Source organism: Schistocerca nitens, chromosome 4 (assembly GCF_023898315.1).
Source record: "Schistocerca nitens isolate TAMUIC-IGC-003100 chromosome 4, iqSchNite1.1, whole genome shotgun sequence".
NCBI lineage: Eukaryota > Metazoa > Arthropoda > Insecta > Orthoptera > Acrididae > Schistocerca > Schistocerca nitens.
Window position 1 is genome coordinate 265042766 of NC_064617.1, and position 17455 is coordinate 265060220.

A 17455-nucleotide genomic window follows, 5' to 3' on the forward strand; every position below is an offset into this window, starting at 1 on the left:
GCCGCTTGTTCCCTGTTACGTAATAGCTCCTCGAGTCCTACTAAGAACACAAATATATACTCGTCACAAAATCATATTAAAACAGCTAATCGAATTACTCTCTAGGCTCAACGATATCAAGGAAGCTCTCCAATTAGGTGGCTGTAACGATCAAACAGTTTTGTCCTTGTAGCAAACACATGAAAAAAGGAATTGTGCAACACATTTTGTTTAGGCACGCAGAGGTTAAATTGCAAGATCATCATGTAGCAGTATAGACTCACCAAGCCAATCTAGTACGATAGTCTCCAGCTCTGTGCATGCGGGACTCGCCGCCTGAAACACATACAATTCCAATATGAAACTTCTTGCACTCTCAATTAGAAAAAATTCTAAATTACTGTAAACTAAAAACCATTCTTTTCTAAAGTGTGGGGCTTTAGGTTCTAAAGTCAAACATAGAGATATTTAGAGACGGGCAGGTAGCTCTAGGTGGTGGAGGGTGGGAAAATAAATCGGTAGAAGGTTCGTTGAAGGAACCACCGTGGAATCAGCTGGTCACTCAAAGAGACCAAGAACTACCTAGATGAGGATGGTACGATGGTCGACGGAGAACCGAATCCTTCTCTCTAGAATACAATTCCAGCGTCTCAGCCACTGGCCTTCCATCTGCAATAACTCAGAAAAATACGTAAGGTTTTCTTATATGTCCGTTTCAGTGCATCGTCAAAGTTACGAGCTGTATCCGGTTTTTTCCCTTGTTGTCAGCATTTTCGTGACAACTTGAGGGATTTTAGAGGATGGTGGGCAAACACAATAGAAAAGAATTAGAACAGTGGGCCTCGCTTCTTCAAAACACCAGTTATAAATTACGAGTCGAAACAGTAGCAGACAAATAGTAGGAGGTAATAACACACTAGAAGGAATGAGTAGATGAGTAGGCGGTCCTACAAAACAAATTTGTAGAGGTAGTAGGGAATTGGTGTATGGACGTAGCACGAGGAGAATTTGTGTTTTTTGCGTAGTATATGTAGTGACGACTGGCAGCTGAAAGCTACAGAGAATGTGTTGCCAATATTTCTTACATTACACAATCTGTAAGTAGCAAACTGTGTGTATATTTTAAAGAGTTATACTAACACCATGAGAGCACCGAAAATTAATTCTGAGCGAAATGGCTTTCCTTTATCAAATTACTCTCATGCTTGCGTTACTAAAGATAACTGTCACACTGAGAATTTTCCAGCACCTGTTTAGATGTTATTATGCTGTTCCCATAGTTTCTGCGAGAGAGCCAAGAAGAATCTTTCACTCTGCAGAGGAGTAAAATATCTGTCATGGCGGTCTGTAGTTGTTTCCTTATGACTATCTGTTGATTATATCATCAGGTTCATACCGACCAAGCTGCAGGCAATAAACTCTGATGATTCTCACTACAATATTGACAGTTTACTTTGCCAAGATGTAGTTTTATGCGCAGCTAAACTGCGACACATATTCACTTTGATTTTTTTGGGTGATTCTGTGCAGTATATATATTTTGGAACTGAATTTACTTTAGAAAATAAGAAATGTAATAGGTTTCACAGATATGATGTAATGTTACGTGCAGCTAAAGTGCAACACATGTTCGTGACGCTCTGATTTTTTTTTGTATGTACCTATACCATATACATAGTTTAAAGACGAATGCACTTCAGAAAAGAAGAAACATAATCGGTTACGTTATCCCATTATCATTTTCTGTGAAACAAGGAAACAAATCAGTACTTTGCAATATTATACGTACTGATAACGAAAAATAAATATTTATATCGTCCTAGAGTATAACATACCTTACACTTCTATCCCATTACTCACCGTCAGAAGTAAAAATATAGCCGAAAACATGCATTCTCAAACAAAAAACTCTTTGTAGGCCACCTCATGTTGACCTGTCACGCTTTCAAGACTCAACTGTAAACTAAAGGCAGCCGCTGTCACATACTAAAAATAGACGCTTGGTAAGCATGATGAAAAATAATGTCATCCATTTGTGTCACTTTGAAGGATTGTGCAGCGTTCAATAAAAGTTACTTGGCTTTCCATAATAATGTTTAACTTACTTCAGAAATCCCCTCGTAAAACAGAAGATTTATTCTACATACATTTAGACCGATGAGCCAAAACTTTGTGATCACGTGTTTAATAGCGTGTTGTTCCACTTTTCAAACACAGTACAACAGGGATTCCTATTGACATGGATTCTACAAGTCCTTGGCAGGATTCCGGAAGCATGTGGCCCCAGATGTCTACGCACAGGTCAAGCAATTCCCACAGATTACGGGATGGTGATTTACAGGCACACAGCAGGCGCCCGATATGTGTTCCAGTGGGTACACATCAGGCATATTTGCTGACCAAGACATCAATGTGAGCTCAGTATAACACCCTTCAGACCACTATATCACGATTCTGACCTTGCAACATGGACTGTTATCCTGCTGGAAGACCCCATGACCGTACGGGGAGACTTAAGACGTGAAGCGATGCAGGTGGTCCGGCATAATCTTCACGTAGTTCACTGCTGTCATGGTACCTTCGATCACCACCACAGATCCCATGGGAGCCCAACTCAGTGTACCCCATACCATAGTTCTGTCCTCACCGGCCTGCGTCTGTGGCGTGATGCGCGTTTCGTGAAGCCATTCGCCTCGATGACGGCGTGTAAGGACCCAGCCATCGACCTGGTATAATAAGAAATGCTGTTTATTCCACAGGCGATACATGCCTATTGATCCACGGTGAAAACTCAGTGATGCTGTGCCCACTGCAGCCATAACTGACGATGTCTTTCGGTCAACACAGTAACACGTACGGGGTCGTGTGATGTGGAGCTCCATGTTTAACAATGACCTTTGAACGGTGTGCTGCGAAACACTTGATCCTGCACCAGCTCTGTACTCTGTCGTCAGATCTGCAAACAGATCGCTGCCTTTCCTCGTTTACACAGTGGGGGATCCTCCGACCTCTACGTTTTGTGATGAGACATGGTCGTCCAATACCATACGGCCTACCCCTTATAACACCATCCGTCAATCACTTTCCATAGGTGCTCACGATAGCAGTACGCCAACAGCCGAACAGCTTCGCCTTTTCAGAGATTCTCGTTTCCAGTCGCAGGGCCATAAGAATATGCCCTTTTCCAAAACAGCTTATCTCAGTGGATTTCCGCATTTGCCGCGCGTATGTTTGCTACAATGACTGCCTATTCGTTTCTCTTCCGCTTACATTCTTTCCTTACAGCGTCATGTGCCCGCAGCACAAGCAGGAGGCATGCAACCTCGCGGTGGGCTGTGGTCATAATGATTTGGCTCATCAGTGTTTTTTCCATGCAGGTTTACGTTTTTCCTTTACTTAAAACTTAGCTGTATAGAATTCTGATTGGATTGATTAGTAATATGACAACATGAAGCGGAAGACAACGATAGAGTTTCCTCAGTTCGTTTATAAATTTAGCTTTCGTTCTCTCGTAACGTTTACACTAAGAGAAGATATCTTTTGGATCACTGATTGTTTGTGTTGTGTGCGTACTGTAAGACCTTCGGTACACACACCATCAGATTATTTGACTTGTCGCTCTAACGAAGTAGGCGAGTGTCAGCAATATGTCTCGTGGTCTTATTGTGGCGTGTTTATCTTCTGCCGTTAGGTCAGACGATAGAAATGCCACTTGCATGCTTAGAGTAGCAGATTGACGGTGACCAACTTTAAACAGAACTTGATTAATTTTCACACACATTTATTAAAATAATAAAAAGGCATGGATATTATGTACCTTGATTCTGGATGCTGTTTACAATTGACAATCTGAAGTTCCTTTGGTATTGGTACGTTAATCTTATTCTCACATATCTCTGATACTTGACAAAGTGTCTATTCATTTATCTTCATGGCTATGTACAGGAATATGATAATCTTATTAGGTGCAGACAGAAACTTGACCATAGACTGGTACAGAATAATGCAGACAAATGCAGACTGACTAATCGGAGGTCTGTACACTCGTTATAATACCTCGCGCGTTCAGGTATCACTGCGCGAGTGTGACCCGCGAGAAGAAAAGGTTCTACGTTAGCAGCAATCTCATTGGCTGCATTACATATTAATACGCGGATCGGCGGAAGCAGAATTTGGTCCGTCTCTAAGACAGCGCCATCTCGTAGTGCGGAGACGGACGAGTGCTGCGCCTGCGAGGTTGTGCTTAGCGGGCCGCGCTCTAGTGGGAAAGTTGTGTACGCGCTGACTACGCGGAACTATGTACACAACATTTTGTTTATCAAATAGCCAGAAATCTGTGATTGAGACCCTCATTGCATGCAATAGGCCGAAGATTGACAGTTGACTGAGATGTATTTGTACAAAGGAAAGCTCTTATTTTACGTCATTTCTTGGTTTATACAATGTGTCAATTATGGGACGAATGGGAGAGTTTCTCTGGTCTCAAGAACGTCGAGAGATAGCTATGGTAGTCTTAGTGTCCACACGAGAGCTGGTTCAATTAACAATAGTTGACACAGAGAACGACTCCAGTTTCAGAAACGAAGACCACTTTCTGGAATGGCACTTGCAGTGATACTTAGGCTATAAAACGCCAGTCTTGTTGACAGAAGCAGGGTGAGAGATCCATGGCAAGGAATGGCGGATGTGCAGCAGTGTAACGTCCTGGCCTTCCTCTTATGTGTGATTATGACAAGTAGCACATGTGCTACAATATGCTAGTGTGAATGTGCGTTCCAAAATTATCGTGAAACAACATCCCAACTGGTGAGACCCGTAGCAATAGCCAGCCAGGTAGTACAACATTGTACATGAGCCATGTGGTAAGACAGGGACGTCCGTACCGTGATACTGTGATTGAGGTGACGAGATAGGCTGATGTGCCAAGACATTATAACCACTACCCAACGCGAGGTTGAGTGTGTTGGCGTTACGGGTACACGACGCGGTAAGGGAAGTACATAAGAAGAGCAGAGAGGAGTGATGAATTTTAGCGACGATCGGGTTTCAACTGGGAAACGCTGTGACATAAGCGACTTTGACCATCTCGGAAAGAGAAAATATCATTTGCATCACTGATTGTTTGTTTATCAAATAGGCAGAAATCTGTGATTGAGACCCTGATTACATGCAATAGGCCGAAGAATGACAGTTGACTGAGATGTATTTGTACAAAGGAAAGCACTTATTTTACGTCATAGCCCATATGTGTTGTCATGTGAAAAATGGTCCGTAGGTCAATGGAAACGTTTCGCCAAGTCGAATGAATCACGTTCCTTCTTACACCAAGTCGATTGCAGTGCCCACAGATGACCGGATACCCGAAGTATGCAACGCACCGCATAATCATGGTAGTGGAGGCAGTACTAGCTGTGGAGGACATTCACTAGTATTCGGGAGGACGATGGTTCAAACCCGCGTCTGGCCATCCTGATTTAATGTGCTGCGAATACATAGAAAGATAGATCCCTTATCATTTAGCTACAAAATAGCAGGTCAGCAATTGGAAGCAGTTAATTCCATAAATTATCTGGGAGTACGTATTAGGAGTGATTTAAAATGGAATGATCATATAAAGTTGATCGTTGGTAAAGCAGATGCCAGACTGAGATTCATTGGAAGAATCCTAAGGAAATGCAATCCGAAAACAAAGGAAGTAGGTTACAGTACGCTTGTTCGCCCACTGCTTGAATACTGCTCAGCAGTGTGGGATCCGTACCAGATAGGGTTAATAGAAGATCCAACGCAGAGCAGCGCGCTTCGTTACAGGATCATTTAGTAATCGCGAAAGCGTTACGGAGATGATAGATAAACTCCAGTGGAAGACTCTGCAGGAGAGACGCTCAGTAGATCGGTACGGGCTTTTGTTAAAGTTTGGAGAACATACCTTCACCGAAGAGTCAAGCAGTATATTGCTCCCTCCTACGTATATCTCGCGAAGAGACCATGAGGATAAAATCAGAGAGATTAGAGCCTACACAGAAGCATACCGACAATCCTTCTTTCCACGAACAATACGAGACAGGAATAGAAGGGATAACTGATAGAGGTACTCAAGGTACCCTCCGCCACACCCTCAGGTGGCTTGCGGAGTATGGATGTAGATGTAGATTTAGGTTTCCGTGATTTCCCTAAATCGCTTCAGGCAAATGCTGGGACGGTTCCTTCGAAAGGGCACGACCGGCTTCCTTGCCTAATCCGATGGGACCGATGACTTCGCTGTTTGGTACCTCCCTCAAATCAGCTGACCAACCAGTCTCGGAAACGGCGAAGCTCGTCAACTGTTCACGTGCTGCTGACGTGAGCATCTATAGAACGGGGTAGGCGACAAGACGTTGGACATCCACGTCCCATCATAGAACGTGAACATCGGAAGCTTGCTCGCTCTGTGAAAAAAGATAGGCGGCGAGTGTGGCAGACTGGACGACAGAGTACGTTTACTGATGCAGGCACAAGTGTTTCGGAGCACACCGTTCAGCCCACATTGTCGAACGTGGGGCTCCTCAGCAGACGACCCATGTGTGTTTTCATGTGAAAACTGGTCTGTAAGTCAATGGAAACGTTTCGACAAGTCGAATGAATCACGTTCCTTCTTACACCACGTCGGTCAGATACTCGAAGTATGCAACGCACCGCGTAATCATGGTAGTGGAGGCAGTACTAGCTGTGGAGGACATTCACCCAGGCATCCATTGGATGTACGCAAGCCACCATGACAACTATGGACTTTGTGAACACTATTTCAGAACACCTGCATCGTTTCATGTTTGATGTCTTTCCCAGCAGCACGTTACAAAACCAGAATCGCGCTACAGTGGTTTGAGGAGCACGGAAGTGCAGCTACATTGGTGCCTTGGTTCCAAAATTTGTTTAATTTCAACCCAATAACAAGACGTATGATCTGTTGGTTTCTGTTGTTGAATGTACCTGTCGCATCTACGTCCAAGGGCTTTTTCCTGGTCATTACCGCTGTGCTTCCCAACTTGTGACCTGTAACGTTAGTTTTCTGCAACACACACCGTCAGGCGGCTTGCGGAGTATGGATGTAGATGTAGATGTAGAAAATCCCGGGGCTGTTTATCTTGAGGCTTTCTTCCATTTTGTTGAAACTGCTATCATGTTTGTGAATTTATATACCTTCCTCTGAACAAACGGGTGTAGTAGGCCTTCTCCACAGCGAAAACCTTAGTATTGGCAAATTTTTTATGTGGTCGGTCCCACACTGCGCGTTCTCCGCTACGGCTCATTTCTCCACCTGTGCCAAATTACGATACCATTTGCGCTCTGTGATCCTCGTATTGATGGATCGTCCAGTCATTTTGTTGTTGTGTACATAGTTCCGCGTAGTCAGCGCGTACACAACTTTCCCACTAGAGCGCGCCCCGCTCAGCACAACAGCGCAGGCGCAGCGCTCGTCCGTCTCCACACTACGAGATGGCGCTGTCTTAGAGACGGACCAAATTCTGCTTTCGCCGATCCGCGTATTAATATGTAATGCAGCCAATGGGATTGCTGCTAAAGTAGAACCTTTTCTCCTTGCGAATCACACTCGCGCAGTGATACCTGAACGCGCGAGGTATTATAACGAGTGTACAGACCTCCGATTAGTCTGCATTAGTCTGCATTTGTCTGCACCAGTCCGTACCAGTCTGCATTAGTCTGTACCAGTCTATAGTCAAGTTTCAGTCTGCACCTAATAAGATTATCATATTCTTGTACATAGCCATGAAGAGAAATGTATAGACACTTTGTCAAGTATCAGAGATATATGAGAATAAGATTAACGTACCAAGACCGAAGGAACTTCAGATTGTCAGTCGTAAACAGCATCCAGAACCAAGTTAAGTTATTTTTATGGTTGTTATTATTTTAATAAATGTGTGTGAAAATTAATCAAGTTCTGTTTAAAGTTGGTCACCGTCAATCTGCTACTCTAGTGGCATTTCTATCGTCTGACCTAACGGCGGAAGATAAACACGCCACGATAAGACCACGCGACATATTGCTGACACTCTCCTACTTCGTTAGAGCGACAAGTTAAATAATCTGATGGTGTGTGTACCGAAGGTCTTACAGTACGCACACCACACATTTCTACATAGACTTTTCCACACGAGCACAGTATGCGGCATATTTTCACTTTGCGAGAGGGCCCGTTTCGTCCTTTGCCGATTTCAGACACTCTTCGGTCTTCTTGCTGGAAAAAGCCTGTCATTTCGCCGAGTGTTGTTTCTTGACCATATGCAACAGGTCGAGTATCCATTGCTCCACAGAACGGATTGCAGGAGCCGCATCTCGCGTCCGTGGTGTTGCAACTCACATATTCGTCTTTTCGCTGCGAACCTCTTTTCTGGCTTGGATGATGATCTATCTCCAGGTGTCGGTGAGCGTTTGTAGCTTTTCGATACACACCAACCACTTATACTGGCGTGCATCAGGAAAATCGTTAAACAAATATCGGGTGAAGGTCCCGAGACAGAAGGCAACAGGCAGTACGCCACCAAGTGGCCAAGAAAGGCTCAACAGTTCCGTGCTGATGGAACACATAGGGGACGCTATCGGGTGCTTGCTCCGCGGACACAAACTACCGGCTCGTGACGCGTACGTAAACACGTTGTGCCGGGTTCCTCGAGAAATCTAGCAAGGGCTAGTTGAATCCGTGCCACACTGTACTGCGTTCCGAAGATGGACCAGTACAGCAGGTATTCATAATATTTTGGCTCACCAGTGTCGGCGAACACGACTGCAAGGCGTGTCAAAATTTACGAAACTGAGCGCTTAGAAAATAAGGTTCAGCGTGAGAGTTTCATATAGTTCTCAAATTACATTTAGTAATGGTAGGAAATGTAACATGTAATGCTTGAAATATTGCACAGGGCGTTGCTATGAATATAATAGAAACTACTACGTATGATAGAGAACGGCAAATGTATCAATTACAAATACAGAACTGTGGTGCAGAGACAACCGATCTGACATTTATAAGTGAAAATTGGAATACTTCAAATTAGTTAGTGAACTGATTAATTTGTTCCATGTTCCCTAGATCGTATTGTAACGTGCCGGTCAGGGGGCTCCGGCTACGGGCTGCTGAAAATGTCAATTAATTATGGAACTCACTCTCTGGTAACAAGAATTATATCTTAGCGGAGTAACCTATGTGTGGAGCGTCACGTCCGGGGGAGAAGCAATAATAAAGTAATTAATTCAACCTTTTGCCTCGGGCGTCGGAACATGTGAACCGTTAAGTGATAATTTGATCATGCTTTTACATGATCTTCGTACAGAATCATGAATAACACAGGAAGGAGGGGGGGAGGAGACAGGTAAGGAGGAAAAGGACGCTCTGATTGCGTTATGAGGAGAAATGATTTAATCTTTGGCTAGGAGTGTATAATGACTTAACTAATACGTAAAAGCAACCAGGGATAGTCCAAATGTTCAAATTTGTGCCAAATCTTATGGGACTTAACTGCTAAGGTCATCAGTACCTAAGCTTACACACTACTTAACCTAAATTATCCTAAGGACAAACACACACACCCATGCCCGAGGGAGGACTCGAACCTTGGCTAATCCCGCGCGGCAGGGATAGCCCACTCATAATGTTTTTGTTAACTACGATCAGGACCATACAGAATTAACTGTGTCATGCTCTGTATCACTTAGCTTTTAATGGTTCATACTGGCAAACTGGAATGGTGATTAACAGGGAGTTGGTAAATAGAAGTCGGAAATTGCTAAGAACTTCCATATTTACTTTGTAAACTCAATAAAAAACACGCCTCACTGAAAATTGAACGCACACAAAGAATAAACGATATTGGGCGTCACTAATGATGATGGGAACAAATATAGCATTCATACAGACACTGTACTTTGTATGTTAGTTGAGAGTGCCATATACAAAAATAGAGTCAGGATGCGCATGTGGTAGCGCTTTGTGGCGGCACACAAAAAAATGTCAGTCATTCGTGCGCACATCCACCAGGCTAAACCCACAGAATGGTTCTTATAGAGTTGCAGAAATATGTCACACTTTCGATATGCTAGCCAGAGAGGTAAACTGTGTCGGAAAGAAAGAACCAAGTATCGCGTAATTTAGCTTGATTCACCATAGGTACCGACAGCGGAAAGACTTTGAAAGTGCAGTTCTATTCATCTAGTAACATCACAGGAACTTACGGAGTGTCTGGAGAACACGTAGTTGGTCACGAGTAAACAACAGTAAGCCAAGTTAACTTCCCGTATTTGGTAAGTGAAACACATTATCCGTTTAATTCTAGTCTTAGAATGTAGCGCTGTGTTTAATTGATAATAACGCAGAGGCGAACGGATTGTACGAAGGAAACATGACTGATCATGAGTGAACAACGAAAAAGAGAAAACTAAATATTTCAACGCAACACTGCATAAGAATTTGAGTATTACACACAAATTAAATAACTGAGCTACTCATCCATAATTTAAATTCACTCAATATGGTCCCTAATGCTTCACACGTGGACATGAAATCAATACTAAACACAACATCCTAAGGCTCCTAACTCATAAAATATCAAGAATTTCGATCTTGCGTTTAGGTACAATTACTTCCCCTGATATTATTCTCAAAAATTATAGAAATTTACTTTGATAAACTTTAAGTAAAAACGCGGGTCCTTTCGTGCACCATAGGCAGATGGGCCATTTAACTTGAACACAAAGCATTATTGCGAAAATTGTAAGATCTCGTTTAGCTTTTCCACTATTAAAAACTCAATATCCTAATGTTGTAAGGAACATGGTTAATCAAAATATTAGCACTCTTGAAGAACAGTCTGATACCCATTCTAGTACCTATTACAGAGTGAATCGAAAACATGTTTTCTTACCTAGAGTCGGCCGTAAGATTGCCAGTTCAAACCGTCTACGTTTACCTACCAGCACAAAGCCGTGTAGGGAGAGGCGATGGCTCCAAAGAGGCTCGCCGCACCCTCGTCAACGCCGCGGGACAGCCCTCGAGCACTACACATGTCGGTACAGTTAACCTCTCTGCCCTTGCGCTAACATCCCAAAGATTGAAGACTGAATTGGCAGGATATGCGCCCCATCACCGACAAGGAAATACAGTCAATTCGTTCTATCATTCATTCTGGTTCATTCACAGGATTGTGAGAGACAGGAATAATATTGATACTATTTAGAGAGAAGTAAAAAAAAAAAAGAGGGTCTTCCCCCTCCTCTAAGTCAGCTACTATAACAAACAATTAGCAAGATTCAGTAACAACATAAAGGTAAGATTAATTATTATGAAAACGATCTAATCGATCCTTTTCAATATTCACGACAAACGCTAGGAAGTGGAAAGTGTCAGTTGATCGAAAGGTTGCAGAGAACATCAGAAAATTTATCTTTGGTCTCATAACAGTAAGAAACAGGAACACAAAACCAGGTGGACACATATTTTCACATGGAATATACGTCATGAAAACACAGCTGGGTACAGAGAGTGACAAGAATCTCGCCTTACCCAGGAGAAGCCGATGCACCCGATGGCGTCACACAGCATGTCCCCCAGGATGGACGGGTACGAGTTGCCGGATGGAAAGTACGCGTGGAACCTGGGGTGCTGCCAGTGAGTCACCTGCCAACACACGAGACCAGCATACAAGTCCATACCAACCGTCTACCACGAACTTCTGAACCGCTGCTTCCAGTCTAAGTCATTTTATACGCCGCTCTAGCTGCAAAGGAAGAACTAAGACGAAAACAGTTAAGATTATCCAGAATGAGATTTTCACTCTGCAGCGGAGTGTGCGCTGATATGAAACTTCCTGGCAGATTAAAACTGTGTGCCCGACCGAGACTCGAACTCGGGACCTTTGCCTTTGGCGGGCAAGTGCTCTACCACTTGCCCGCGAAAGGCAAAGGTCCCGAGTTCGAGTCTCGGTCGGGCACACAGTTTTAATCTGCCAAGAAGTTTCAGTTAAGATTATGTTGGTGAAAAACAAACAAGCAAACACCTACGAACATGTCTTGCAGGTCCAGCGGTACCGATCGGCCGCCATGTCATCCTGAGCCCTTGGGCGCCTCTAGCTGCGGATACGGAGGGATATGTGGTCAACACACGGCTCTCCCGGCCTTTATCGGTTTTCTTGACCGGTGTCGCTGCTTCTCAATCAAATAGCTCCTCAATTGGCCTCACAAGGTCTGGGTGCACCCCGCTTGCCATCCGTGACCCATCCAAGTGCTAGCCAAGCCCGACGCGCTTAAAGGCGGTGATCTGACCACTGCGGCGCGGCTGTTGGCATGTTAATGAAAAGACAAAATAAAGTAACAACCTAGAATCTAATTCAAAAAGAAAACCGCAAAACCAATTACGACAGTAAAAAAAATCACAATTCGGCACAGTCATGGCGTTGCTATCTACATTTTGGTTATCTTGGAGAGTGTCTGTGACGTCTTTCCAGTGATTACGAAATCGAACTAAGTTTACACAGAACTTGGCAGTACGAACTCACTTGCACCTACTGTGGCCTGGATGGTTTCATTGATTCGGTTGGGAATGGTGCCGTAAATCACTTTTTGCCCCTCCTGAGACAACCAGCCCACAACTATTGTAGCTGATCCTTGGTATCATGGATGCTGGCATCCAACGTAGTTGTCGTCCACACTGGACCCATACGTGTCGGGGACAAATCTAAGGATACTGCTGGCTACAGGAGTACCTCAACGTTACTCATCTCATAGAGACACGTACTAATTGAGGACGAACATCTTTCTGCTGAAAATGGCACCACCATATTGTCGCATGAGAGGTAACACACGAGGACACAGGACGTCCGTGACATACCGTTGTGCCGCGAGAGTACTCTCCCTCAGTCAATACAAGCCACGACCTCAAGTCATACCCGATGCTTCACAATACCATAACGCCAGGAGTAGCAATTTTGTGCTTCTCCGGAACACTGGAAGAACGAGACTTCTCTCCAGGTCACCGGAATATTCACCAACGATTGTCATGCAGGGCAGTCCTGAACTGCGATTCGTTGCTGAACAATATGCGACGCCAATCATTAACAGTCCCTGTTTGCCGGGCCGGCCGCGGTGGCCGTGCGGTTCTGGCGCTCCAGTCCGGAGCCGCGATGCTGCTACGGTCGCAGGTTCGAATCCTGCCTCGGGCATGGGTGTGTGTGATCTCCTTAGGTTAGTTAGGTTTAAGTAGTTCTAAGTTCTAGGGGACTGATGACCACAGCAGTTGAGTCCCATAGTGCTCAGAGCCATTTGAACCCTGTTTGCCGGTCTCAGCACCGCTCCAAATGCAGCCGTTTGTGACGTGGGGTTAACAGCAGCCTACGGAGGGGGCGGTAATCCCTTGTCCAACTGCTACTAGTCTCCGATCGATGGTGGGGCGGGGGGGGGGGGGTGACACAGAATGTACTAGGGAGTCCATTAGTTGTTCTCGAATAGCAAGCACAGCTGTGAAGAAATTACGATATGGGTGGCGCACAACATGGCAAACCGCCCATACGGTGGCCAGATACTGTTGACCGGCACCTTGATGATGAGTATGCCTGCCCTTACGTTCCCATGCAGTCTGACATCGGACCAATGTCACATCTGAATGCCCCACAAATCTGGGTATTACATGATTCGAGGTGCCGGCCAAATTTAGACTCACAATGAGATCCATTTCAAACTCTGTTAAGTGCTGATAACGCTGTCTCACACGTGTGTGGCATCTCCGAGCCCTTTACAGTGATCACCCAACATCCGACGCTGTTCACGCCCCTTTATATGCCCCTGGCGACAATACTAAACACTAAGAAAACGAATGTAATTTGGTAGCCGTTCTACCTGTCACACAGAATGGCAACTCTAATTACATACCCACCGATGTTGTGCATGTGTACGATGTTACACTGACAACCGAGTGTATTTTCTGGGTGCTTCACTTTTATTGTCAGGCAGTGTGTATTCAGGCTGTCCCACAAATCGTATCACAGGCTACCGCAGGCTATACAGGGGGCTTAGAAGATAAGGTTTTGATAAGGAACCCATGTGTAGAAATGTACCGTTTAACGTAAAGTAAGCTTGAAGATCGGATTACTTTGAAATCTCCCAGTTCGCCGTACGCAGTGCTGTATTGGGTGCTCTAAAGCACTGCTCGACATGGGGTTTCTGCTGCTCGTTGCACAGTATATATCAGCGATGCGTGCTTTCAAACGCACTGTCCACTAACACTGGTGCGCGTCTGTTGAGCACCACAGTCTTAACCCTCCTAGTTGCGAAAGTACTACCTCCCGCGGCCGTTGTTGTCGTCGGACGACAGTGGTATGTAATGGACTGAGGAGATACCGAAGACGTTCTCGATCTACGATTAAGTATCGCACCGTATCTTCAACATTAATTTGCACCCAAAGGGCACCTTTCGGGACATGCGTTCCTTACCAAATTCTGCTGAGTTATGAACGTGGTTTTTGTAGTTGTTATCCAGAAAGCTACAGCAACGAGTTGCAATTATTTATATAGAACATGTGTTTTTCTATCGTCCAGCTGATGCCTGTAAATTATCTATGTACAAATCTAATTTCTATTAGTCTTTGTTAGTAACCTAAAAATGGGTGAATGCAACATGCTGTACGTAATCGACTGTGTTCACATGGACATTCTGATGATGAGGTGTTCATCGAAGGGAGGCGTTCAAAGGAACGCCCATTTTTGACTGCACAACTCATTGTCACTTTTATACAAACTGTGGAAGTGATGAAAAGCTGCTGGTGTCACGGAGCAACAAACTTCCTCGATGAGTTCTTTGAAGCCATGTTCGGTTATATTGCAGAGCGTATCCTTAACATTGCCGTATAGAAGGCAGCTCGGAATGCACAAACAAATGAGGTTCGGTCGGCTGGTAGTACTGCTGTGGAATAAAGATGGAATACATACACAACGAGTACGCTGAAATGTTGCTAATGTTCGGCAAATGCCGACACGATGACAAAGAAGGAGTCATACTTATGTCACGCGATACCCAGGTCGAGTGCATCGTCAGCCATTACGTTGTGCATTCAGGAAAAAGGGTACTTGTTTGATCATCACACTTAAACGAACATTCGGCCACCAGAAGTTCATCTCAGCAATGGCAATTATGTACATCATGTGGCATCTACGCTTAAAACTTCAAAGGTTCCTAACTCACTAACTAAAATTGATAAAATTTTTGGTTTAAATAGTTTTGCACACGGATGGTTTAAATGTATCAGCTACATGACAGAAAAAAATGCTCAATTTAAAACTCTCTGGTAAGTAGATAAATAAACTATGTTGGTAACTCCACAGAAAGTGTAATGCTTCTTACGTTTAGGTACCTGTGTGAGTATTCCTTTTACTTGTTATTTTGTAAGTTACAAAGTTATATAGCCTGTCTGAAACACCCCGTAAATACACGGTAACTTCCTAGTGTAACGAAATGTAGGCTGTAGAAAATACAGGTAATTCGCACCCGAAAATTTCTCTCACATGTTTTGCTGGTCAACGGTTTAGTCAATAATTAACGTCAAAATTTATTTTTGTTTCCAGGAATTAGCATCCGAAACAGCTGTGGCCGAAAAGGCAGCCGCACACGGGTGCCGAAATCAGACGCCGAGAGGTGACTTCCTGGTTCGTGCTAAGAGTACTTGGTGGATACGTGCAAAGAAAGTAAGGCACACTCATTTGATAACATTCAGCAAGCAGCGCTTCCTGTCAAAACCAAAGGAAATACGGTTCTTCCAGAGTTAAGACTCTCCATCGCTTGGTTCACTGCTGAAACTTTTTGTACATTTTGCGTCCAACATGATCGTTTGGACGAAAAAGGCCACTGAAAACTTTGTAATTTGATCATTTTGTGTGGGAATTAATTTTGTGTTCTTCCGAATTCTCGTCTGTGAGCTTCAGAAAACTATCAACAGCTCCCTAAATATTTTTTAGTTTGAAAAATAGTATATAACTTTTCGATCCGTTCAGCATAACATATGATGTTTCACATATTCCGACAGGAGGTAATATCGCCAAAACCAGAAGAATTCCTATAATGATACGTCCGCATACCAACACCTGTTGTCATATGGATAATCTTTCCTCTCATTCCTATCTGTCTGTTACATAGAGGTAGACACTACAGGCAGTCCTGCATGTGGTTACCGCACATCCTGACGCATCCTTCAATGCTTCTTCGCAGTCAGTCATACACTCTTCCAGACGCGTCTGGCTGCGCCACAGGAACTGGTCACACGCTTCTTTAACGCCTGCACATTGTCGATGGTTTCGGCATGCACCAATGCCTTTAAATGTTCCCATAGCCAAAAAATTCAATGAAATCAAGTCCGGTGAACGGAGAGGCCATGCTACCGGACCTCCTTGACCAGTACATCGCCTATGAAACGTTTTGTTCATAAACTGTAAGTTGTGGGAGTTACGTAACAAGTGAACTACTGCCATGAACAGCGAATATAAAATCCCTGAAGTATTAAGCCACGCACTGAGTGTGAATCATTAAGCCCAAAAATGTAAATGGAAATGTAATCTGACTCGCAATGATTAACGGAATACTCATACAGACACACAGTTACATAATGTTGGCGCAACTGAAGATGGATTTGGCACAGTTATCATTTGAATATTAAACAGCAATCCTATTATACGATCCCGTTCAAACTCAGTGAGGTGTTGATAATGGCGTATTTATCGTCTTAAAGGCATTCTTGACTAGCATCAGCTAGCCACGTCCAGTCTCAAAGATAACTTTCACTCACTACCGCTGCAGCGTTATTTGAAACAAACTTGATATGCATCCTCATAGTAGCGTTACTAGCTCCGCTATCATGTGACTGGTGCGATACTGGAACACACATCATCTTTCAGATGTCGATACACCCCTGAAAACTTTCGTGTATGTCGCACAACTCCTTCCTGGTATTACGATTTTTTCCCGTCGGTGTATTTCAGCGCCTTGGAAACATTGACGAGTACTGGTCGTCCTTTTTAAATTTTGTGTGTGTTGCATCTTTTACCTGATATTACGTCATTCCTCGAAGCTGTTGGGTGGAGTCGTACGCTAGACTTTATTCTCTAGTGTCTTCCTCTTTTCACTTCATCAACATTTTTACTCTTCTCTTACTTGCTTTCTTCTGTCCTTCCAACATACCTTCGATACTTCTTAGAATTCATCTTCCTCTCGGTACATGTCCTAGCTAGTCTGCTTTTCTTTTCTAACCTGCTTTGGGTGAGAGTTCCATCTTCAACTACCTTTTTCGTTACTTCGCTTTTCGTCACTTTATCCACCCAATTTACTTTCTACATTCTTCTCCAAACACACATCCCGAACTGTTGAACTTTATTTCTTTCTTCTTCCATTGCAGCTACTACAATACCAAAGATAAATCTTCACATGAAGCATTTAACCAGCCTTTTCCTT

General features: G+C 43.9%; 1 protein-coding gene across 1 annotated transcript in view; it reads right to left on the reverse strand.

Annotated features, from left to right (window-relative positions):
* LOC126251646 (tyrosine decarboxylase-like) overlaps positions 1 to 17455 on the reverse strand; it is a 176991-nt gene that overhangs the window by 150835 nt on the left and 8701 nt on the right. Inside the window, exons 2-3 of the mRNA XM_049952199.1 lie at positions 11531 to 11644; positions 264 to 315 (exon numbers count right to left, since the gene is read on the reverse strand). Coding sequence (XP_049808156.1) covers positions 264 to 315; positions 11531 to 11644 — 166 coding nt within the window. The remainder of the gene's footprint in view (positions 1 to 263; positions 316 to 11530; positions 11645 to 17455) is intronic.